Source organism: Emys orbicularis, chromosome 16 (assembly GCF_028017835.1).
Source record: "Emys orbicularis isolate rEmyOrb1 chromosome 16, rEmyOrb1.hap1, whole genome shotgun sequence".
In the NCBI taxonomy this organism is placed as follows: domain Eukaryota; kingdom Metazoa; phylum Chordata; order Testudines; family Emydidae; genus Emys; species Emys orbicularis.
Genome location: NC_088698.1, coordinates 29,983,696 through 30,009,567, shown reverse-complemented (window position 1 = coordinate 30,009,567; position 25,872 = coordinate 29,983,696). Strand labels below are relative to the sequence as shown.

At 45.5% G+C, this 25,872-nt stretch overlaps 1 protein-coding gene across 1 annotated transcript; it reads right to left on the bottom strand.

The window, feature by feature from the left end:
• Positions 1 to 7,507: 7,507 nt before the first annotated feature.
• Positions 7,508 to 25,840, bottom strand: MVK (mevalonate kinase). Its single transcript, XM_065417890.1, is given in 14 exon segments — positions 7,508 to 7,659; positions 8,864 to 9,017; positions 14,596 to 14,712; positions 16,027 to 16,117; positions 17,617 to 17,662; positions 19,163 to 19,266; positions 23,240 to 23,343; positions 23,345 to 23,396; positions 24,384 to 24,548; positions 25,501 to 25,540; positions 25,543 to 25,569; positions 25,572 to 25,630; positions 25,762 to 25,808; positions 25,811 to 25,840. Coding segments are annotated over 14 exon segments (1,188 nt in total).
• Between the last annotated feature and the right edge of the window lie 32 nt (positions 25,841 to 25,872).

Here is a 25,872-nt window from a genome sequence, read left to right as displayed (position 1 = left end):
CTGGTCACAGCAGGCAAGTAAGAGAACATTCTCTTGAAAAGAAATGAGCCCGTCTTTAACCCCTGCCTGCAATTGCACTGGCAGACTCTGGCTGGCAGCATGCACAAGGCAGCAATCCAGATACAGGGCACGCGCTTTGGTGGCAGAAGACCTGGGCTCTTGTCCCAGCTCTGCCCCTGACTCCCTGCCCAAATCACTTAGTCCATTGCAGCCAGCGGGAATCCTTCCATTAAGTGCAGTGGGCTTCAGATCAGGGCCTTTAGCTCTGCGCCTCAGTTTCCCCATCTCTGTAAGCAGGGGCTGACACAGCTTCCTCACCGTAGTCGGGTTTGTGAAAATCTACTCCGTGAAGTTCTAAGGAATACGCCCCGGGGTCGAATCGAAGCCCCTCTCACAGCAGCAGTACTTGCTCTTGAAGCTGTAAAAGGTTCCCTACCCAACTGAAAGTCAAGACAGGTAGACAGCAGATTTGTTAGGAGCGAGAACAGAAGGCAGGTATTTTATTCCAGGCATGCCTTTAGCTACAAGGTCATCCCTTAAGGTTTCTGGCCAGCCAGCTCGATCTACCAGACATTTCATAACATTTTCCCTGCAGGCAGAACGATAGTGAACAATGATTTACAAGAGAGAGAGTCTGAGATTCAAAGTCTCTGCATTCACTTTTAAAAAAAAGAGTTCCCCCTCCCTGAGGATTTATGATGCATTTCGGCTGTCTTTGCCCACTCACTCCCCTCCCACAGCTGCATGGCATCACTCCATGAGCTCTGGATCCCTCCCTTCAGCAAGACAGAGCATTAAACATCAAAGAAGTTTCCTTAAGCAAGTGGGGACATTTTTTTTTTTTTTTTAAGAAAGGTTTTCATTTTATGCTGATATTAGATTGAAAAGCATCCTTTTGGCTAAAACAATAAAAGTAGATTATACGCACAGCCCTCGTCAGGAAATACAGCTACGTCTCAACACATTTGATCCACTTAGAGGGGAAAAAACCCTTGGTATAGTTTATATTAACGAAATCCCTGCAGAGTTTGGATGCAACCTTTCTTTAGGAGTCTCAGCCCTTTTTGCTAGAGCATTTGGCTAGTAAGAACTTACAGTACATTAGCTCCAGGCCCCAGGGTGGTAGGCACTCTACAGACAGGTTTCAGAGTAGCAGCCGTGTTAGTCTGTATCAGCAAAAAGAACAGGAGTACTTGTGGCACCTTAGAGACTAACAAATTTATTAGAGCATAAGCTTTCGTGGGCTACAACCCACTTCTTCGGATGCATATAGAGTGAAACATATATTGAGGAGATATATATACACACACACACACAGAGAGCATGAACAGGTGGGAGTTGTCTTACCAACTGTGAGAGGCCAATTAAGTAAGAGAAAAAAAAACTTTTGAAGTGATAATCAAGATAGCTCGGTACAGACAGTTTTGCCCTGAAGATTCTACACAGATAAGAACAGCAGCAAGGAGAAGAAACAGGAAGGTGAAGAGTCACACAGCAAGTCCAGTAGCAGTGGTAGGATTAGAACCCAGATCTCACAACCCAGCCTTCTAGTCACCAGACCGCCGTGCATCCCCAGACAGACTCAGAACCAACAGCCAAGCCAAAAGCTACCCAAGCAAGAAGCGATTTGAAAGATTGTTACATGTTCTTTTCCTCTGCAACAGGATGGAGTTTAGACTCCAACCTTTCCTCCCTGCTCTGGCTATTAAGAGGCCAAGCTGGGATCGTTAGTCTTTTTGCAAAGCTCCTAATGTGAAAAATGAAGCTGAAGAAAAATTAGCCAAATTACCAGGCTAATCCTTCAGCAGAAATCGTTGCTCCATTACACATCTGTAAAATGAGCCTATAAAAAGAGAAAGACATGGGGGGGGGGGAAGTAAATATACGAAGCGGTTGCTCTTTTGCTGCGGATACTAGCTGCAAGGTAAGGCAGAGAGGATGGGGGAACGGGGGGGGGGGAGAAACACACAAAATGTAATTTGCGCTTCAAATGCTCAGGGTTAAACTGCAGGGGCGGCTGTTCAAATGCTGCCTCGTTCTGAACCTCTTACCTGTCCGTTTTACAAGAGTGAGCCAACGGCAGCAGGAACAGGTGAGTACGACAGCTGTAAGAACGGAGATCCATGGATGCAGCGCTGGCTTGTGGCTAGGGCAGGGGAGCAGGACTTTTGGGTTTTATGCCTGGCTCTTGCTAATCGGAGTCAGCACCATTCACTTTATCCTCTCTCTGCCTCAGTTTACTCCTCTATGTAATTAGTAGGTGTGTAATTAATTAATTGGGTGAGACCCAGTGTAAATGTAACTGCAATTGAAAAGGTTATTTATCCCCCCTATTTGGACAGAACATTTGTGAAAAGTAAGCAGAAAACCACCTCTGATGTCAATCACGCTATTTGTTGTGGGTTCCTGTTGATTAAACCGAGGGGGAGGGGGGGAGGGAAGAGGAAGATAAATAAGACAGCACTTGCGGCCGGTTGTAAAATCCATGCTTACTTCTAATAAATTGGGACTGGCTAGAGCTGCTGACTTATGCAATTATGGCCCCGCTGTTGGCACAGGTAACTCGCTGCCCTGCTTCCGGGCAAGATTTGCCCGTCAAATCAAACGGGCCGAGGCGCATAAGCAAATTTGATCTCTTTGTTAACCGTTTCTAAGTGGACCTATCAGAGCTTGACGCCAGCGCCAGTCCTGGAGAAGCTGTACTGCAGAGCAAGACCCCAATATCTTCTATGCCAAAGGTGCCTCCCAACCACCAGGGCCGGCTCCAGGCACCAGCCCACCAAGCTTGTGCTTGGGGCGGCACCTGGAGGGGGGCGGCATGGCGCTCCGGCCGCCGGGGAGAGCGGGGCCACGGCCGGGCTCGCCGCCCTGCCCCCTGCGCTCTGGCCGCCGGGGGGAGAGCGGAGCCCCCGCCCGGGCTCGCCGCCCTCTTCCCAGGGCTCCAGCCGCCCTCCCCCCCGGCGCCCTCCCCCTGGCCGCCGGGGGGAGAGTGGAGCCCCCGCCGGGGCTCGCCACCCTCCTCCCAGGGCTCCGGTTGCCCTCCCCCCAGCCGCCGGGGGAAGAGCGGAGCCCCCGCCGGGGCTCGCCGCCCTCCCCCCCCCGGCGCGGGGGGGGGGGGGGGGGGCGGCCGAAGGCTTTTTTGCCTGGGGCGGCAAAAAAGCCAGAGCCGACCCTGCCAACCACTATCCAAGGGCCCGGCCTTGGAATACAGGCTCCTGGTATTTCAGAAGAGTGGGTCTCCACTGCCCCCTTGTGGTCAGCAACAGAAAAGCGTTGAAGCAATTGATGGTTGTAAAGGGCACAACCCTTTTAAAAACACTGAGGGGCTGTCTGCCCCCATCTTGAAGGCTGAGCGCACAGCAGCCATTGTCAGAATTGATAATTCTGTAGTAAGCGATCAGCTCCTAGGCACTGTGGTAATACAAATAATTCTAGAAATTCTTCCGTCATTCCAGGGACCATTTTCCTGTCCCTAAAGAGAAGGGTCCAAAGAGCCGGATACTGGATCAAAATCCATCAATTTAGAAGACAATTCCCCATTTGGCCACCTTAGGCGATGGTTTCCATTGCTACCTCACACAAACAAGCAGCAGCCGCTCTCAGGGAGGAGGATGTGGCTCCTGGGTGAGATATTTGCCCTTGCAAATGCTAATACTGTATCACAGGGGTAAGGCAACCTATGGCAGACGTGCCGAAGGCGGCACGCGAGCTGATTTTCAGTGGAACTCACACTGCCCATGTCCTGGCCACTGGTCCAGGGGCCTCTGCATTTTTTAATTTAAATTTTAAATGAAGCTTCTTAAACATTTTAAAAACCTTATTTACTTTACATACAACAATAGTTTAGTTATACATTATAGACTTCTACAAAGAGACATTCTAAAAATGTTAAAATGTATGACTGGCACGCGAAACCTTAAATTAGAATGAATAAATGAAGGCTCGGCACACCACTTCTGAAAGGTCGCCGACCCCGGCTGTAGCACAAACCTGCACTCTGCTGACATACAAGCACAGTTCAAGTCACTTACACCTCATGGCTGTAGCTGCTGTAGCCAATCAGGTCCTTTGTCACTTGAACAGCTTAATCTCACCAACTGACAATCAGATTAGGGTGACCAGACAGCAAGTGTGAAAAATCGGGACAGGGAGTGGGGGGTAATAGGAGGCTATATAAGAAAAAGACCCAAAAATCGGGACTGTCCCTATAAAATCAGGACATCTGGTCACCCTAAATCAGATGCAACACAAGCCCAGTTAAAGACAGGCCGAAAATTTGCTGACTGAGATGCCACAGGTCAGATGGATTCCTCCCAAGCAGGAGGGCTCTGTTTCGTCCGGGACTGAGTCCACAGTTCGAGTTGTTGTGCTGGGGGAACAGAGCCAGAGGATGAAATGGAGGCGTCACACTCACTGCTCACATTTATTTAGTGAGGGGAAGGAGAGGGGAACTGAATGGTTGAGAAGAATAGTAACAAGAATTAGAGGCTTCCGTATCTAGGCTGCTGCTTTGAATATTTACCAGGGATTGAAGGTTACCATCTGATGGCTCTTTGGTGGTTAAGATGGAGTCATGAGTTTCATGGTCTCAGCTAAGATAACTGCATCGAAGACAGTCCCCTCAACTGGCACTCAGGGATTGGGCATGGAAAGCAAAGATGGGCTCATGCCAAGAGGTGAGCCTCTCCAGGCGCAGCATGGGCCGCTGGCGCTGTGACTGCTCAGTGGCTGGAGAGATGACCATAGGCTCCAGCACTCGAGTCACATCAAAGAAAAGAAAAATCGGAACACACACACAGGAGCTGGGGGAGGGTGGAAGGAAGACTCACAGAAGAGTAAGAATTAGGAGGAAGCAGACAACTGCCCTCTGCCTCTCAAGCCCTGGATTAGCTGCCAAAGGCCCGTGCTATGCCAGCAAGACAAGTTTTAATGCAGAGACAGTTATGGGGGTGTGCACCGGCGCAAGGGGAGGGAGGTGATGGTGGAAAGGAACTGAATTCAAGGGTTTTTTTTTTTTTTTTGTAAAAACACTTAAAAAGAAATATGATCAAATCATCTCTGCCTAGATGCAAGATACCTCCATGAGCACAGAAGAGGCAACATAGGTACACTTGGAAAGATTAGATTTTATTGGTAAAAGTCAATAAACATCAGTTTAAATAAATGTCAGTGTCAGTGTATACACACAAATTGACAAACATTTCCATTGATAATTATCAAAATTTACAGATGGCAAAGAAAGAAAAGTGCTACTTGAGAACTTATGAGTTTAATTTAAGGATATTTACTTTGTATAATTTAACACATGATGTTGACAATTTGTGTTTTAACAGTTATACACAGCTTTAACTTTTTGAATCTCACCGTCTATTATAACCAAATAATTACCTGACCCCCTGCATAATTCCCTGCAACTGTGAAAATAAAATTTAAAAAAAAAAGTAAGTCTAGAAAATGCTTTAACATTGATGTTTAGGTTTTTTTAAGTGTCAAAATTATCAAAAAGTGAAAAATTTCATTGTGCCAAGCCTAATAGGAGGACAGGTCACATCTCCTGGAACCAGGAGAACAGAGATTTTCTTGGGGTAGAGATATGTTGTTTGATTACATATTAGGACATTCAGCAATGCTGATACACACAAAAAGGTATCCCAGAAGTCTAAGGGCTTGTCTACATGGGGACGTTTATTAGTCTCCATCTGTATAATTATGCCACTGTAGTTATACCATTATGGCTCCCCATGTGGAAGCGTATCTGGAATATTTTGCTGGTATGTTTCCCCATGTAGAGGGGCCCTAAAACAAGTTAGGGGTCCATCCAGATCACACTGCATTGAAGAAACAGATTGTTTTGTGAAACAGCATCTGGAACCCTTGAAAAAGCAAGAAAACCCACAGTAGGAGATGCTAAAGGCAGCACCCTTTGCACTGCAGAACAATTTGTGAAGTCCCACCCGTCCCTCCCCCCAGCCATTGGCAGCTCTTTAACCCATTGTGATAAAACGGTTGAAAGCAACAGACGTTATTTGCCCTACCCACACAGATAGGCTGCTGGGAATGCTTAACCAGGGCGTTAACGGAAAAGGAGCTTTTTCCAATTGTCAGTGCTGAACTACAATTGTGAGTGGCATCCACACGGCCCTTATCTAGCCAGGGCTCAATATAGAAGCAATGGGAGGAGGGAAAGCAAAGCAGGGTGCTAATTCTAGTATGCAGGCTGCAATCTACATTTAACACATTCAAGTGTCAATTTGTTGATTAAGACACCATCTACATAAAAGAAGTGTCTGGTATGGAAGTTGAGGGGTGAAGGACAACAGCCCATTCCAAAACTGGAGGCTAACAAAACAAGTAATGGAAGAGATACTGACTCTGCACTGGAGAAGTAGATCACTTGACTAGAGGTAGCATCAATTAAGAAACTGCACAAATATTTTTAGAAATTGATTTACTTTATGGGTCAAGCTCCTCTGGCAACCCACTCCAATGAGTGGCATTAAGGAAGGATGACTAGTAACAGATATCATCCATTGACGTAACCTTTGCCTGGGAACGCAGAAGGAATGTGTCCTTAACATCCCGCATTTGTGACCAAAGATTAGACTGTTTAAAAAACAAAAACCCAGGGATTCTAACAAATCTACTATTAATAGAAATACTGACATGAGATTAAAATAAAGGAAAAGTGCCTTTGGCTTTAAACATCTTCCTGCAGATTTTGTGGTGTTATTAGCGTGAGAACCAGACCATGAGACTACAAGCAGCAAGCCTGCTCAGACAATTGGCTATGGAGGCTAACATAACAGCCTAGACAGAGAAGGGATATGCTAAAGGAAACTAAAAAATGGGGCAAAGTGTATTAGAATTTCACTTTCTTCAGCTTTAATTATCTGAGATTCAATTAGTGACACAGGTAAGCGCCTTTTTTTAAATCTCAGCAGTGCCTCTAACAGCATTAGTAGAAATACAGGAGCAGTCTCATGCTTTGTGTTCTGTGGTGCCTTTCACCAGAAACTCTCACGGTACTCTGTGCACATTAACTACGCCAGCCTCACGCTGGTCTCGAGAGGCAGACGAAGGCGAAGCGAAGAGGATACCCCACTATGTATCGAAGGGAGGCAAAATGTAATTACTCAAGCCGGAATTTGGCCAGGACACCAAGGTTAACACACCCTTCCCTCTTGTGCCCGCTGTTAACATTGCAAAGACACAGCTTCAAGGTTGAGACCCAGGGCCATACTCACAGCTGGGATAAGTGAGAGCAATAATTCCACTGTCTTCAGTGGAGCTGCCCCATTAGTTACACCAGGTCTGAACTCGGGTCAGTGTCTCAGTTCACGACGACACTTCCACAGCCATGGCAAAGGGGGCAAAATATTTCAGACTGGCAACGTAAGCTGAACTCTGAAGTGCGTTTGGCACCATGGGTGGCCACTCCTGTGAAGAGTTAAGAAGCTCTGAACTTGCAGGGGCAGGAAGGCAGGGTACAGTGAGAGTCCATGTCATCTTAAACCGAATTAAAGACATGCAGAACTTCTGCTTTCAAAGATGACAGCGAATGAAGACATATTCCAGGCGCCCCAATACTGGTCTCCCAGCATTCAAATCCACAGGCACTGAGATCTTGTCTGACTGCTTCCACCATCAATGGGTCTGTGTCTGCCAAGAAGGAAGTTACATCAGCCAGTTAAGTTAAGCTTGGTCACCGCTGGGAGATGGAAATGCCTTGCTGCATGTTTAATATGGACTAAATGGTATCGCCACGAAAAGGAAATGAACGTCCTAAGTTTGGGGTGAGGGCATAAAGGGGTACATTTTATCTGTTCCTTCTTATATTAATGAGCAGCCAATTTACCATTAGGTTTGACTTAAGTTTTCATTGGCAGGAGACATTAATGGACACTTTAGAATCCAGTAGTTTCTAGTATGCCAAGCGTTTCAGGGTCCCACTATGATGGAGTGGTATTCTAAAGGTGCGGAGACGTGTCATTTTCAGTTTATACGTACATCCTTTTTGCTCTTTAAATATGACATTCCCATGTAAAATTAATCAGCAAACCAGTGCAAGAGTGTCCACCTACATATTCTACCACAGTGGTTTTCAAACTTTTCTCATTTGCGGACCCCAAAAAATTCTGAATGGAGATGTGGACCCCTTTGGGAGTCTTAGAGTCTGTGGACCCCCCCCAGGGTCCGTGGACCACAGGTTGAAAACCATTATTCTACCATGTTCATGACCATGATGGATTTTACACAGTTATTACTACACATCACACAGATCTTTCTGCTCCAAAAGAAGAACCCCACCAAGTGAGCTAATTGAAAGTCTTAGAAGTACAGGGTCTATGTAACAGTTGAGCAGTTCTCATACCAGCCAGTAGAGGGCAGAAGTACACACACGGTTCATGGACAATCTCCTGTATATTACACCGCTAGTCTATCCCTCACCCAACACACACAGGCAAAACAGCCCAACAAACCTATTTCCCATACATGTAAGATGCGGTGACATGTTTTTAGGCTATGGCACCCAAGTATTAATAAGGGCACTTCAGCAGCACAGACACTGAACAGTGATAGTAACGGCCCCGCTCTGCCAGCCACCTAAGCAGAGCTCCCACCAGTCTCAGTAAAGTGAAAATGACTCAACCAGTTCCACAAGCTCAGCTGGAGAAATGTAAAACAGGTCTATGAATAGCAAAGAACAACATTAGGTTTTAATTTTTTTTAATCGGTTTAAACAATTTAGGTGCTGACGAGGCTTTTTTATTTTTTTAATTACGACAGTGCCCCTGTAGGTCTCTATGGCAACATAAAAGGAAGACAGAGTTAAAGGATTAGTAGTAAATTAAGGATTTCTGACCTGGTCTTAGCAAAGTGATTGCACAGCCACCTCCTCCAGCGCCAGTCAGCTTACTGCGCAGCCCGTGTGTGGCGGTCACTCGACACACGTTGTCCAGTGAGGAATGGCCAACTCCAATCACATTTAAGTGATGCTGGTTTATATCAAAGAGCTCCTTAAAACAAAGCAAAGACAACAAAACCACATGGATCACAGGTCCGGCCCGGGGGAGCTAGTGACGAATCCGTCACTTCCGGGATCAGCCACACTGGGGGGGCAGGTAGGGGAGGCAGTGCCTCCCCAAACAGCCAGGTGTGGCCCCACCCACACTCCACCCCCCCAGGGCCCCGCTTCAGCAGCACCGCGGGTCTCCAGGGGGCTGGGGCCACGCGGCCCGCCTTCCTGGGGCAGGGGAGGCTGCAGTGGCGGTGCCGTGCACTCTCCCTCCCGGCACACTCTCCCTTGGGTGGAAAGGGCGGGGCTGGGGGCTAGCCTCCCCCAGCCAGCGGTTCACGCACTGCCCATGTGGTGCTGGCCAATCGCACCAGCCCAAGCGGCCCTCCAAAGCGCAGGGACCGGAGCAGTCGCCCTGATTCGCCGTCCCCCAAGGACAGCGCTGGATCTCAATCCTCCAGAACAGGTCTCTTCTCCAGTGATAGAGGGCGCTATTCCAAGGCGCCTGCAAGCAGAGCTGTACTGTGGCTCAGCTACCCGTTAGGAAGTCACTGACAGACTGCCACATCTTACTGCGACAGGAAGCTGGGCAGCGTAGCGCTGCTCAGGAACAAGCAAATGCTGAACAATGAGACCGAGTCCACCAGCAGCCTCGGGCTTCTAGTCTAGCCCGTGACTGCTGAACGGACACAGATATCAGTTCATTTTAAGCCATTCTGGAGAGAGAGAGAGAGAGAGAGAGAGAAATGCCAAAGGAAGCAGAGGGCCAAGAGAGCTGCCATTCACTGCAGGCACTGTGAACTCCAGCCCTCGGTAGTCTTTGCCTGCTTCCTCTCTCTCCTGCTACGCATGCACCGAACAGGACACCGTAGAAATCCTTCCCTAGCTGTGGGATAGGAATCGTGCTGGGATCGCTCCCATTCCTGGCCAATTCTGCAATCCATCCAGATCCAGTGATAGAAAGTGGAACCGCCAAGGCAGTGATAAGCAACATTAAAATCTCCCTTGTTTGTATCATACAGCACTTCTCTCCCCACTGCAAGGCAGAGATCCAGGACCCAGACCCAGGGGCCTTCCTCCAGCATGAGGCAGGTACTCTAGGTATTTGTTGGCCAACCCAAGTCAGGCTCTTAAACGTTTGCTGCAGTCCTCCATTCTGGGACCATCTGTGGCTATGGAAGTATAAAGAAAGCCTTTTTCCAAAGCTGAGATGATTTCTACAGCATTCACAAGCCCAGCTAATGCAAGCAGCCAGAACCCTGAGGCTACTCTCTCATGCAGGTCTCCAGCGGGCCAGGATATTGCAATAGCCACAGGACTACTCATGTCCAAATCCTGCTGTTACTACAGTTAGTTGCTTGTGGCAGGGAGGCATGAATGGCCCAGGAGATTGATAACAGGATACAGACCCTTTCACCTCTAGTGAGCAGTTCAAATACAGCCCCTGGCAATCTGGGTTCAAAGTCATCACAATCAAATAACTGTTCAGCGTCCTTTAATACCCGAGTTGGAGAGACTAAGTCCAGTCCCAGCGCACAGGTATCCAATACCACAAAACCAAGCATGAATGGCAGCTTCAGAGGCCAAGGATTGAATGGGCCATGGTGACTGAACGACTCCATTTCCCCCGGAGATGAGCAGTCTCACAGATTAGCTAGGCACACTGGCTGGAGAGCGTTGATGGGGGAAGCCTGCACTGCTCACAATGCGCCCGCCTTGTAGACACGGAACATTACAGCACAGGGCTGAACTGGCAGCTAGCACAGAACTAAACACGCGCCCACAGAAATTTAAAGATTATAAGAATAAAGTGAGGGGGGTTTTTTTGTTTAAGAAAATGGAAGCTCAGAATTAAAGGAGTTAATTGGAAAGGAGCAGCTGGCTGAAATGCTGCCGTATACAAGGCACAGACCATTACCAGCAGAGCACTGAAAAATAGGGTAATGAGACAAGAAATCTCTTAAAGCAGCACCAGAAGCCCACACACAGGATATTAATTAAGTGTACATGAATGGGCACAATTATAATTAACAGGTCAGGTCGATGGGCAACAACTGAGCAGCCTGAGCCAGATCAACATTCCCAGCCCCAATTAAGCTCAACCCACCCATCACCTCCCATTGCTGGTTCTAGCCAGATACACTAGCCATTCTGGCTCTGAACTGGATCCATCTGCCACTTGAGACCACCACAAATGGAATGATTTGTATTATGACTACGCAGAAGCCCCCACCAAGATCGGGCCCCACTGTACTAGATGCTGTATAAACACAAATATAGGAAGAGACAGACCTTGCCCGGAAGACCTACAGTCTAAACAGACAGACAAACGAGGGTGGGAGAGAGGAATGATCATCATTCCCATGTTACAGATGGGGAACGAAGGAACAGAGAGGTTAAGTGACCTGCCCATGGTCACACGGTGGGTCTGTGGCAGAGTCAGGAACTGACCCCAGAATTCCCTTAACCACAAGATTGTCCTTCCTCTCAAACACATCAGAACAGGTAGTGTTGGAAGTTAGAATTTGCTAGCCACAAAATCCTGAAGCCTTAAGGTTTTACACAGAATGGGGCCATGATACAGTGACCTAACGTAGCAGAGGGGAGTAGCTGGCAACCACAGGCGATGTTAAATAGGGAGCCAGTTGAAAAGCCAGCAGGCCGAGTACACTATGTTATTTGAGATATTTGCTCTTTTCCATACCCAGGGCCAGTGTCTTCACACAGTGCCATGACGAGCTTCTCCAGTGCCTCCACCTGACTTTTGATGAGCACATACTGCAGTCAGTGGCATGCCTTTGGATGATGCTTTGACTGCACAGAGCTAGGAGCTACAGGACAGCATGGAAGGTGTCAATCACCGTGGCTCCCTATCCAGTCTGACACAGGTCTCCTGTAAACACTATGCGGGTATTGGATGATGCAAAATTACCCCCCACACACACACACCACAATTTGCAACGTACTTTAGATACGTGAGGGAAGCTGGATTAGCCAGCAGTGTTTAGCATGTACGCATTGCAAGCTCCGTACACTGGATTGGACAGACCTCCATCCAGGGGCCTCTTTATATGCCTGAGTGCAGGGCGCAGATCCAAGACACCTGTCATATTCTAACCCAAGATCTGCCAGGAGTCAGATGACAGCTTATGACACAGTAGACTAGTTCAACGGCTCAAGTACAAAGACATCCAGAACTGCACATTTCAGCTACAGCATCAGTCAAAAATATAGATATGTAGGTATGCAGCATATAATCAGCTATGCCTCTGTGGGCTCTTCAGACACAAGACAAACAGAAACCAACTTACTGAAGCATTTCTCCTCCTTGTAATTTAAACAGGACCTCTCTAGCATCTTTCATCTGGGGATCTCAAAGCACTCTTCAAGCTAAACCTCACAACCCTTTTTTCATGAAGGACCGAGGTGAAGTGAATTGTCTCAGGTCACACCGCAACTCCGTGGCAAGCCCAGGAACAGAACCTAGAGTTCAGACTCAGTCTCCTGGTCTAACCACTAGGTAGCACTCCACTACGTTACACAGAACACAGCTTTCATACAAAATCATTCTACCATCTTGGTGCAGGGGTATAAGCAAAATCCTAATTTTGATACAGGCCATTGGGAACTGGACTGAGACCTACCAAACTCATCTCACATAGGACACCCACTAAAGCCATTTGCAGGTTTGACAGCACACAGCTCTCTCAGAAGATCTCTCTTTCCTAAGGAATGTACTCTACGAGACTATACAGCACTGTAAGTGGCTCTGAATGGAGAGTGGTAACGTAGCACAGGAGAGCCTCGGCACGAAAATGGGAGGGAGAAAATTCCAACCATTATGCTCTGAATAAGCACTGTGCAAACCCTGCCATTTTGACTGCATGAGAACAGTGTGGCATAACATTGCATCAAGATAGACGTTTCTCTCCCTGGACCTCACAGAGTTTACAGCCACTAACAACGCAAGTCTCCAAGCACCTCTGCGGGAGAGGGTGTCTTAGCCCCATTTTATATAGACTGGAGAATTGATGTTGAGATGGAAAGCTTAAGTGACCTGCTCAAATTCAAACAGGATTCGTGTGGCAGAGAACCCAGGAGTCCTGAATGCCAGTCCTGTGCTTTAGCACAAGGCTTCCACTCATTCTCCATGACCCTTAGTGCTCTTTCTGGCCCAGACTTTGAGCCTGTCACAACTGTCACTGCCTTTGTTGTTCCTCAGCCATCCGCCAGGCTCACTTCCTGACACCATCTCTATCTGGCCTTGCGATATCCCCATATCCTTCTCTTTATCTTCCCCAGACATGATGGGTACGTGCACTCATCTCCACCTGTTCACCACTGTTCCATCCACGGCAGCAAGAGACACAGATTGCTCATTATTCCGCCGGAGGCTCCAGCCTTCACAACCGGATACAGCAAGAGACCACACAAATAAGGGGGAGGGAAACAAAAGCTACCCTTTCAAACCTCTCCTGGTGAAAACTGATTGTGAACTCACCTTGGGTAGAGCATCTGCAATCCCGCCAGTGAAGGCGACTCCTTATTGTAACCAAGGGGGAAAGCATGGTTACTTGTGGATGTGTTTGCGGGGGGGGGGGCGAGAGAGAGAGAGAAGAACAGGACACCTCGCTATCTAGCAACACCTCTAGCAATGGAAGAAGCAGCAGCCAGCTGTTCTTGCAATAAAGCAGGTCACTGCAATTTATGGCCTTGTTGCTTGAATTCTGTCCTATCAACACCTCTATTTCTGAGCACCCTAAGCGTTCAGCATTTAGCACATGGGACTCCCCCGCTCCCATACCAGATGTGGGTTCATCCACCTGGCCATAATGAAACATGTCCCAACAGATGCAGTCAGTGAATTAAGTTTTCCCAACACTAACTAATAATTACTTCGTTATAAATCGGAACATTGAGGACAATGCCCCATACATTTGCGCGCGGGGGAGGTGGGGTGGGGAAAAAGGTCTTTAATTTGAAAGAGTCGTTTCCACAACAGCCTCCCTGTGCTTTGAATGGAGCCAAAATGAACACAGATCTTATTCACTTCATGCATCAATGTCAAAACAGTTCTGGGCACAACAATTGCTATCTGCTCTCCTGAGCCTGGAGACAGGACAAGCACAAAGCGGGGGCTGGTTTCTAACTAGTCTATCAAAAACAGCGGCTGCTGAGTTTTGTGCTTCTGTATTGGCTTTGTCAGTAATGAGAATGGTAGTTTTATAAAGAGCTACTTCCAATTCAAAGGGCTACTGGCCATCAAATCACAAACCATTCTAAGGGAGGGGACATTCTGATCCTGAACTAACTCAGTGTCCCTTCAACTAAGGGAAATGAAATTTATGGCTCTGAAAGAATAATAAAAGCAAACAAGTGTTATATACAGGAGGTAGCAACAGTACCTTAACTACTTCAGACATAGGGAGTGCATTAATGATAGCACATATAAATTGTGGTTCACTCTGAACTGAACATTTCCTGCTATCAAAATCTCTCCCAACCTTAATGATCTTTAAATGACGTTTTGATGTGCGACTATAATAGTGTCCAAGAATACAGGCGAGAGTGTCCCTTACCTCTAGCACAGGGTAATACTCCTGTGATGGACTCTCAGCCATTGCTTCTAGAACATTTTCACACTCCTGAGAAATTGCGTCTATCGAGGCAAGCACTGGGTTCATTATAGCAGGAAACTGTGACAAGAAGAAAATGAGAGACATGAAGACAGCTCTGTGGTGTTCTGTGGCTTCACTGCTATTGTGCTGGAGGTGGACCAAGCCCTCTGAGGCTGGACAATTCATGTGCAATAAGGGATGTAAAGCAGAAGCTGATCACATTTGAGGTGTCAGAGGAAATGAAGAGAGAAACAGGGTTAGGTTTGGTATTTCAGGGTTGCAAACTCGTGTGATTTTGTTGAGAGACTAATGATGTTTGGCATTTTTCTTAAAGCCCCAAGCTCCTGGAGGTAGGGTTTTTTTGTTTTTTTTTTTTTAAATGAAAACAGATTCTCACCAAAAAGAAGTTTCTAGCCCTCTGGTTGCAGAGACAAGCCTGGAAACAAAACTCAAAGGTTCTAAAATTCAGAAAGCAAAATTACAAAAGGGAAAAAAAAAAAATAGATTTTTTTTAAAATCTCATGATTTTTAATGAGACTCTTGATTCTTTGGAGCCAAACATGGTTTTTGAATGCTTGGGGTTCACCAAGCTGCTTGTCACTGCAACAACAGGAAGCGTCATGGCCAGATCCTCACTTTAGTTAAAAAAGGGAAGTCCTGGCACAGAGTTTGGATTAATACTTGCTCATCATGGGGAATGAGGAGAAATAAATCCTTTAGATCAGAATTGCATAATAGCGGAGACTCCACGCCACTGAGCATAGAAAGCCAGATAGAGAGACAATTCCTGGAGGGTGCTGTTAAGCTGACTTGGCTGGAGTGACATAGAAACTCTACAGTCAGTGTCAGATCCAATGCATCACCTTAGTGAGGATATTTTGACCTACTCCATCTTTTGGGGGGAGCCCTTTCTCCTCCCCAGTTACATCCCCTCCCCCTGCTCATGCAGCAGTAATGCCAGGAGGAACATAGTAATACCACTAAACAACAGCTTCCAAGAAATCCATGCGAATGCAGCAATGCACACCCTGCTACCCCCCTGGAAGGGATCCTGGGATTACTTCTAAGTGCAGGTCAACTCTCCCCACCCCTTAGCAATCAATGTACTGCCTTGCTACCATTGGGTTAGCCCAGTGGTTCTCAAACTTTTGTACTGGGGACCCCTTTCAAATAGCAAGCCCCTGAGTGCGCCCCCCCCTTAAATATGTAAAAAAGTTTTTAATTTATAACACCATTAGAAATGCTGGAGGCAAAGCGGGGTTTGGGGTGGAGGCTGACAGCTCGCGACCCCCCATGTAATAACCTCACGACCCCCAGTTTGAGAACCCCTGGGTTAGCCCAATTAATAGATGTGCTTCCATGTCACTGTCATCTACCAAAAAGATGCTGCACCTTAAGAATCTTGTCTTTGACACCTGCCACAAGGATCTTGGTGCTCCGAGACACTTTTGTGTTGGTCAATAAGATCCTTAGAGTCGGCACTCTGAAAACAAAACAAAGATTCTGAAATTCATTCTCCTCTTGATAACTGGGCAACGTCCAAGGGTTATTCCACATCCATCAACAAATTTACTCCACCGTTCATGCCATGGTCAAACAACCTTAACGCATGTAATAACTGCTTGTACAGGCAGGGCCCCATGTATTCCTCTATTCCACAGCCACAAACTGTGTTACATAATTAGGCTCTACAATCTCCACTTTTTAAAAAATGAAGTGCCTACCTCTTGTGATCATGAAAATAAACTTGAAAATGTGAGGCTAGCGTAAACTGATGCAGTGGCATCTTCCTGTGTTTGCCACAGACTGAAACAACAGCTTTGAGAGGTGTGAACTGCCATTTTGATTTGTCTACTCTGAAGCCTAATGGTGTCCGTTTTGTTGTCAACGTGGTTAACTATTTCACTGCTGATCATTTTAGCAGAAACAAAGTTAATTTGCTTCTCACCATGTGTCCCTTTCCCCGCAAAAAATACAAAGGCTACTGTACGGATTTAAATATTTAAAAATGTACAGTCAGTAAAACCCTCCATTTTTAAAATGTATCTGAAGCTGCTGCCAGGTTTTCACCACAGTGCTCTAGACTCCTGTTTAGGTCCATCTCACCTACAGACTGCTCTAACCTAGTCCAGAATGAAGGCGAGCAGAGAATCAAGGAGCCATAACATGAGAGCTTCCCCTCTCTACTGCATCGAGAAGATCTCCGTCACAGTAGACAGTCTGGCTGTTGGACTATCACCCCTCTAGAACAGGCTGGTTATTTAAGACCATAATCTAACAACATACTTAAGCATGAGAAGTCCTGTTAACTTCAGTAAGTGTGCGTTGAAGTACTTTGCTGGGTTGGGGCTCGGTGCTCTCAATTACACATACATTGATACAACTGTGCTGGTTTTACAAATATGACAAACCTGCTTACTGAGATCCATGTTTTTCAGCTAAAATATCTTTCCTTTGAAACACCATTTGTGAGACCAGCCAGCCGGAGACATTAACTGCTAACAGAGCAATTTCATGCACTGTGAAAGATTTTAATGGCATTGGATTATAGTTCATTGGTTGGAGGTATAGAGAGCATTCTGAACCAGGGTTTGTTTTCTCTTCACATTGCAGCTTGGTTTTTGTATGGTTCTAAAATTCAATAAGCAAGAAATTGTAGTTCTATTTTGTTTTTTTAAATGTCATTTGCTGCCAGGAGCTGACCTGATCCTGCTGCCTATAAGGCCATGAAATTAATATTGATCTTTTGCCTTGTAATCTAACTTCAGACAATGACCAAACATTTCATTGGCCTCATTCTTTCCCAACCCAAGACAACAAAACTGGTTTTCAAGATATTAAAGCTACCTGATAGGTCCACTAGAGGCTTCTGGCTGCAAGATTCCTACTCACACTGTTCAGCATTCTTTTGTTACTCTCATACCTTTAGACCATAAACTCTACACAGATATGTTCTGTGTGTGTATATAATATTAAAATTACCTCTTTAATGATGTGATTTTTCCTGATTGAAATCGGAGCACTCCACCTAAAGTAAAATATATACATAATCATAGTATGCAACACATCTGAAAATAATGTTTAATAAGTATATAGGGTCTTTCATCTGTAGAAACTAATCTACAGCATGAGAAGTTAATTGCAAGAAGCACAGGCAAAACAATGGGCCAGATCCTCAGATGGTGTGAACAGGCAGATCTCCATTAACTTCAGTGGGAGATCTGGCCCAAATATGAGTAACTTGGTGCCTTCACCCTTTGCTTTCCTGTACTGGAGGGCCACAGAAAATAAAGAGATTTTCAAATGGAAAGAGTTAGGTTAGAATCAAGTCTTCATTGGTCGAAAATAATGAAGTAAGAATCAAATGAAGACTTCTGGGGTAGATGTAAACACATTAAACACCAGATTCAGCGCAGTGAGAGAATATTTGTGAAGAATAACTGTTAGTAACCCAACAGAACCCCACCAGTCAGCAAGCTTGCTACTTCATTCTCCACTTCCCAATGTTTTGATAGAGTAGCTGTGATGAAGTCTTATTAAAAAGATTATTAAAAAACACTCCCCCACAAAGCATCACAGCACACTTGCACATAATAATTAAGACTAATGTACAGGCGACCAAGTACGTACATTTTCCAAAGCATTATCCTGCAGTGAGATTTTTTTATTTTATATTTATTTGCTCCATAATTTGTAAATTCCAGTTATTTCCATGAGGGCTCCTCTTCCAAGGCATTAATGTGAATGAGGGAGATTCATATAGTAAGTCAGACATTAGTGAATTAAGCCTCTCAACACCCCTGTGAGGCATTACTCCCATTTTACAGATTGGGAAACTGAGGCACAGAAAGACAGAATGACTTCAAGGTCAAAGCTAGAATCAGAACTTGGGAGTTTCTGGTTCCTTCCTCCCTCCATCCCCATTCAGTCCAACAGACCATTCTCTCTCCCTCCTGAGGAGGCGAAAGTATTACTAACATTGCTACTGTATGAGGGATTTATTCTGAACTAACATTACCTTCATTCTTTGCCATCAATAAGCAGTGAGTCTCTACTAGAGCAGGCTGGCAACAACACAGAGGAAAACTATAGAACAGGATTTGGTACTAAGATGGTGTAGGGAAGAGGCTTTACTCGTGCTCTTCCCTTTCTAATCCAGTGTCTGCCAAGAGGACAGAGACTGGGGTTAAACAGTCAGTCAGTCTGCAGGATGGATTTTGGACCCATTTTTGTATATTCAAAACTCCCTGCATAAAGGGCTGTGAGCAATTTGAGATGCACACTGAAAGACCACTTAAGTTTCACTGCAGTCTGCAAGGCCCTTTGGATTCTTTGCTGAAGTGCTACTTAGGAGCAAATCCTAAGCAAATCCCATCTGATCTCCCTGCACCAGCTATGCAGCAGTGCACGAAGGGGACTGAAAAAGCCACCATTCCCAACGCCTGAGTACTGGCCTCTTCTACTCTGAGAGTGACAGCACCTGTATTCAGAGCCAAAGAGGAATGGATTGAGACTGAAAAATACATACCCCAAGTCGCTACAGAGTTATCCACACCAGAAGGCTTGCCATGGATGACCTGCTCTCCCCGAAAGGCCCATCTGTTAATTAAATCCAACTCCTCCTCAGGCCATCTGAAAAGCAAGGAAACAGTTTACAAGCGGGCAACATGCCACAGGAACCAAGGAGTCCACTAGCCATAAAGAGCAGCAGGAATCACATGAGCAGACTTAAGTGCAGCATATCAAGGGGGACACCTTGTGGGGGAGGGGAAATGAATCCTAGTCCCGCACTAATTAACAGGATGAATTAGTGCTCAGCCTAGTAAAATCAGAACTTGGCAGAAAAGGAGCACTGCCGTCCAAGGCACCTAACACCTTCGTATCCAAGCCGCACACTTAAGTGCATCGGCTTCTAACAATCACAAGATGGAATCAGTATGAACACAGCAACCGCTACTGAGTGTTGGCACCATGAAGGCTGCATGTGAGGAAATATTCTGGAAGGTTCCAAGCAGAGCGGTGTGTGTCAGAGTTGGGTCTGGCTAAATCTCCACCCGAAAGAGTCTAGTAGTGCAAGCAAAGGGCTGGATGCCTGGAACACCTGGATCTGTCAGACTCCTTCTGTGGTCTTGAACATGACAGACTCTTGACTTCTGTGTCTTCATCAGTAAGAATGGGGATAATACTTCCCTTCCTCACTGATACTGTAATTAGATGTCTGATATGCTTCACTGCCAGTAGGCATACACCTTGGTGCCACTTTTCTTCTTCCCTCTTCCTCAGAGGAGGAGAATCCAGCTGAGAGAGAAGAGCCATCAATGGTTAAGAAAATCATCCTACCTGAGGAACAATCACAGTCCCCTAGTAGTTAGGGTTTGGGAAATGAGAAGTAGTAAGCACTATACCTTGTGCTTCCCTGTCTGCCTGCTGCATCCACCTGTTGTCTCATCTTAAACTTAAATAGAAACTCTGCTTGGCAGAGACCATCTCATAGTTATCTGTTTGTATAGTGCCAGGTACAATGGGGCGCTGGCCTAAACACACTATTGTAATCCATATAGTATTACTATTTGTACATGACGTGAGACACAGGCTGGAGAGGAGAGGAAAATGGCAGTCGTACACTGGTGAAGATTAGAGTTACCTAGAACGTGCAGAGAAAGAGGCCAGCCCTTCAGCAAGGGAGTATTAAAAGCAGGTCAGTATTACAGCAAACTACAATTTCTTTTGAACAGTGTTGTTTGTATGATCAATATCTCAAAATGCTTCACAGGATTAAACAGCAGTGAGAAAAATCAAGAGACTTTAGGCATAAGAGGGATAAAGAGATGTTTGCCGATGAGATCTCAAGAGGTGGGGAGATACAGGAAAACACTGCCAGGAAGCAGGTGGGATCCCAGTATCAGTCCCTTGCTTCAGTATAGTTCACCAACTATTCTCATTGTTACACTAAAGACTGTATGATGCCTACACAAAATCGATGTTCATGCTTCTGCTCTATCATGTAATTCCTATTTCGGGCCTTGTACTCTAAAAACCTGTCAAATTCATATTCTCACTGCACCAAAAGCTAACTTTGAACTATGCAGACTACAATTGATGCGGAGACATCTGATAATTAGTATCAGTGTCAATGTGCGCTAGTCTGTTGGAGCAGTTGTTTTGAGTGCACAGGGTGGGTTTGTGGAATTTGCAGAGCATGCAGCACGTGTGGCACTGTGTATGGATTGTGTATGTCTGCTAAGTATTTATACAGCGGAGTGGGGTGAGGAGAGCTGGAGGGCTCATAATGAGACACAGAACCTTCACCTATAGATTGCTGGTACTGATCCAGATCAGTGGTGTCAGATCAGTGTTTGGTGTATACGAAATGAGTTGGTGGATCCTGACAGACAGGGGCCGACATCACACAAGCAATTGTCACAGTTGTCAGCATTGTTCACAGTTACTAGAAAAGAGGCCAAGAACTCAGATGGGGGGGGGGGGGGGGGGAGAGACGGGACGACTGACATACCTTTTCTCCCATAGCATTATGGTAGAGGTACAGTAATGGAGCAAGGGGGAGAAGGTTTTCGTGAATGGCCGTTCTCTACTATTTATTGCAGTAGTGCCTACTGCTCTGTGGCTAAACTGATACCCTTGATCCCAGTACTCTCTGACCCAGCACCACATTCTCTTTATACCTTTTATTTAAAAACAATTCTCAAAGCACATGCAATTTAAGCCTTTTTCTGCTCAATCACCCCTTTATAAAGAGCCATGTTACTGGCATACTGTGTGTCATTAATAAAAACACCCTGTATTGGCTCCCATTGTGTTCCAAGTATGAGAGACCAATGCAGGTTGAAATGTTAGATATTAAGGCCTAAAAATCAAGGTCTATAATGGAAATACTAAAAATCAATTCCAACTACTGTGGCATCCAGTGTTGCATCCTAACGTAAATGGATGCAGCTCTCCAAAAGAGCATGCGTCTGCCCTTCACGCAGAGATCTTCATCTCACTGGGAGGTGTCTGAGCCTGAACAGCTTGCATTTCACACGCAGCTCCTCACTTCACTTGCAGCTTTTAATATTCGCCCTTGCATTCTGCATCTGTGAACAGACTGTACTGTTTGGCAGTGGTGATTAGAATCTCAGACCTTTACAAGAGGAGGGGGAGAGAGAAAGAAGAGTAGAAATTATATTTCTGTGGAAGGTGAAGACAACATGTGTAACCTGTGGCTAAAGCACAAACTACCCCAGTCCTGACTCATCTCTACTCACTGCCCCATCACAGGGCATTCTTTGGGAGTGATGTTTTCCTCTCCTTCTCTAGGATATTGCACTTCAAGGATACTTTTCATTTGTCACTGTAGCTGACAAGGACACTGCCAAACATCTGGTCTCAAAACACTTTTGGCTGGTGTCCCTTAACTGCTAGGGGGCTGTGACTATTCCTCAAGCAGGATTATTTTCTTAACCATTGATGGCTCTTCTGTCTAATTCTAAACTGGATTCTCCCCCTCTGATAAAGAGGGAAGAAGAAAAGTGTCACCAAGGTGTATGACTACTGGCATTGAAGCGTAATTTACTGGGCAATACCACACCAGGCTCTGCTGACAAATGCCTCTTGTTACTCATACAACTTGTAAAGGACAAACTGATACAACTTCCCAAAGAAATCAGAAAGGTTCATTATTGTTCCTCCAGCTCCATATGTACACTGAACTCTATGGAGAAATAACCACCTTGTCCCACTGTCTGCAACTCAGGGGATGGGCACAGGCACACCCCTGTGCCCATGTAGTGGCTTCAGTGGAGGCTTGTGCACTGGCAATTGCAGGATTGGGTCCTAAGTAGACACAAGGACAGATGGTGAGACCCTGCAGGAGAACTGATGGGTTGGGAAGGCAAGGACTACAGAAGGGAGATCATGCAGTTGCTGAGGTTAACAGTTACATGGTCTTATTCTTTACCTGCTCAAACAAGTTCAGGGGAAGATCCAAGTTTACAGACCTCACAGCAGAAGTGTGTTTTGAGGAGAAGGTGTAAGATGGTGAAAGGGCCATAAAGGAGCTTCCAGAGAGATAGGACCATATATAGGAGTGTGTGTTAAGTTTACATGAGTTCACGTATCTTGCTATATTTTTTTCTTGCAATATTAAGTGAAGATGACATCTCGAAGCTTCACTTACCCTTTTGCATTCAAACTGTAACTGAAAATTACACTGCATCCAAACTACAAATTACAATTAAGAGGCGCAGATATTTATGCCACTTCCAGTATAGTTTGGAAGATGCATTTTTGCTAGAACAGTATGTTGTATGAACAGATAGAAGTTTGCTGAAAAATATACTAGGGGACTGAGAGGTCTCATTACTTGGCTCTGTGTACCTGCATAATCTTGTAAATCATTGCTTCAGACACTAAAGCAGAACGTTTTTAACAGGTAATGTATTGGAATCACATTTTGTATCCTGTGATGTCACTAACTTCAAGCCATCCGCTCAGAGAGACAGGAATATGAAGTTAAGAAACAAGCAACATTCATTTGCTTCTCACTGGAGATTTAGGGAACATTATGCTACCCTAATTCTACACACTGGCTTTTCAGATGATTTACCTGACTACGGACTTCTCCTCCTCCAATGGGCAGCCAATGGCTCCACATGCAGTCAACAGGGCAGCTGCCAAACAAACAGAATAGGCAGCACTTGAGCCTAGCCCCAGCTCCTGTGGGCAGCTCAGACCACACCACTATCTCCACGCTTGGTATCTGTCTGAAACACATTAAAATGCATTGCATAAAATGCCAATAACATTCTCAAGATCAAAGGCAACAGATGCAAACTAAAATGGCTGCGATCACACCACCAGCACAAGTATATGACAGACATGGGCCTCCTGAACTTTCAGCTAGCACAGCTGAGCAGCTTTGCAAATCCATTGTGCTAGAAGAAGCCTAGCTAAATTGGATTTCTCATTTCCATTGGTTTTTATCCCAGTGCTGGGGGTGATTTATTAATAGAACACCATAAATAGCACTATAAATATACCCTTAGGATTTTTGTAAATATATTTTTAAAATAAACCATTTTAGGATCCCACATCAGTAACAGTAGGTTTAATAAGCTGGCTACTGTCTGTACTGTTGCCCTCTCTTGGATAGAACTGGAACTGCTTAATTGTGTGTAATAGGCTCCTACTGCTAAAGGCAAAGGAGAATTTCCAATAGCTAAAGCAGTAAGGACATATGGTTTTAGAATAGGCTGATCACAGCTCAACTCCTACTATCACCAAGACATTCAGAGCAGCTGGGATGTGAAGCCCTATGTAGCTAGAGACCTGTACAATGTTTCAATATTTGATTACTTCACTGCCAAAACTGAGTTCAGGATTGTGTTTCTCTTGCTACAGCCGAGATCATTAGTACGTACAGCCGATCACATTTCTAGAGCCCTTTTAGTAGTTTGTAGCATTGTCAACTGCTGTGTTAACTACGTTTAGAAGATTAAAACTATTTCTCAGTTATGACTAATCATGTTTTGGGCATATCCTTGCTGATTTCCCACCCATTCAGCACAATTTTGCTATTTCACCTAAGAGTTACTAACAAGATAGGCGCCTAAGAACTCAAAGGAAAGTTTCCCCCCTTTATTTTACCTTTAGAGGTCTAATTTCTTGTGAAATTACAGAACAGAAATTTAAACAGGAACCATGCACACCTAGGATACTGCATTCATTTCTGAGGATGATTATGTTCTTACCCATATTTAGCTGAAATAGACAGGTACAGATAGAGAAATGCAAGGGTACCAAGGCTCTCCGTGGTTGAAAGTCCAGTAGTGATTCCTGCAAACTCTTTCAGTGCATCCATTTGTTCTGGGCTGGGGGATTTAGATTCATCCAAGCCATCTAGGAAAGCAATCAGTGATGGAATTATACATTTACAAAGAAAGCTTAAAACCATTGTTCCAAATTAGAATGAGATATTTACATGAATGGCATGTCCAGTAACACTAAATAGAATAAAGACTGCCGCTATGCTTTAGCACACAAACTGATTACTGTGGGGGGAAAGGGGGAGGGTCGAGAAGAAACCACCAGCTACACTGAAGAACTGCTTCTTTCATGTTCAGAGTACCCCCACAAAAGCTCAATAAATTTGTTAGTCTCTAAGGTACCACAAGTACTCCTGTTCTTTTCGCTTCTTTCATGACACCCACAGCAACATCATAAATGAAACATCAGGAAAGGACTATATCTGACTCATCTAGAGCCAAGCACATTCATTTGTGCTAGGTGTGGTACAAGACATACAAGTCTTACAGTATAGGTGGGTGTGGAGGCAGGTGATTACAGCTTTCTACAACAAGTGACTGGTACTGGACGCTTGGAAGACAGGACACTAAACTAGAGGGCCCCTTGGGGTTTGCTGATAAAGCACCTACATGCGAACATTAGAGAGACTTTAGTTGGTCCCCTTTTAAATGGTGCATGCTAGAATCATAGTAGTTAAGAGGGAACAAACTCCTACTGACTCAGATCGCTCGTGGCTCACCCAGCACGTCTGCTGCCTGCGGACCATGAGGACCAGTTAAGCACTGCTCTGGCAGTGTGAATGCACATAGTAAATCCAGCTGCCTGATTTGGGGGGGAGAGGGAAGCCTAATCAGTTAAATCCACAGTAGCTTCTAGCCACCGCTGACCAAAACCCATCAACACATGAGATAGTTGCCAAGCACATGCAAAGCGCAATAATTGGTTGGGGTGAGATATGTCACATATCAGAGGGGAGGATGAAGCCAGGGGTTTCATGATTTTAAAATATATTTTGACATGCACTTCCACTGTTCTAACAGCACTGCCTGAAAATGCTCTTAGAGTGTCCGGAGCCGGACGGTTTCCCAGTTTAAACTGGTTCAATATTAGGTAAGCATATTAAGACCTTTCATTATTACTGGGTCTAATTTGAAGGAACGTTCTCAGGTTCAAGGCCACAGCCAAAGCTGCTGCACACAAAAAAGTTAGACATGAGTGAGGTGGCAGAGCAACTGTGCACAACAATGAGCAAAAGGTTCGTGGTCGCCCCTAAACTAAGCATCTCTCATTGTCCGACTGTCAACGGCAGCCGAGCACTTTACCTTGCCATGCACGACAGCATGCTCCCCATGGAGAATAGCTTTCCCTTGGTTGCAGACAGTGTCAGGGGCTTGGCCAACATTTCCACTGCTTCTCCTGCAAAGCAAAAAAAGG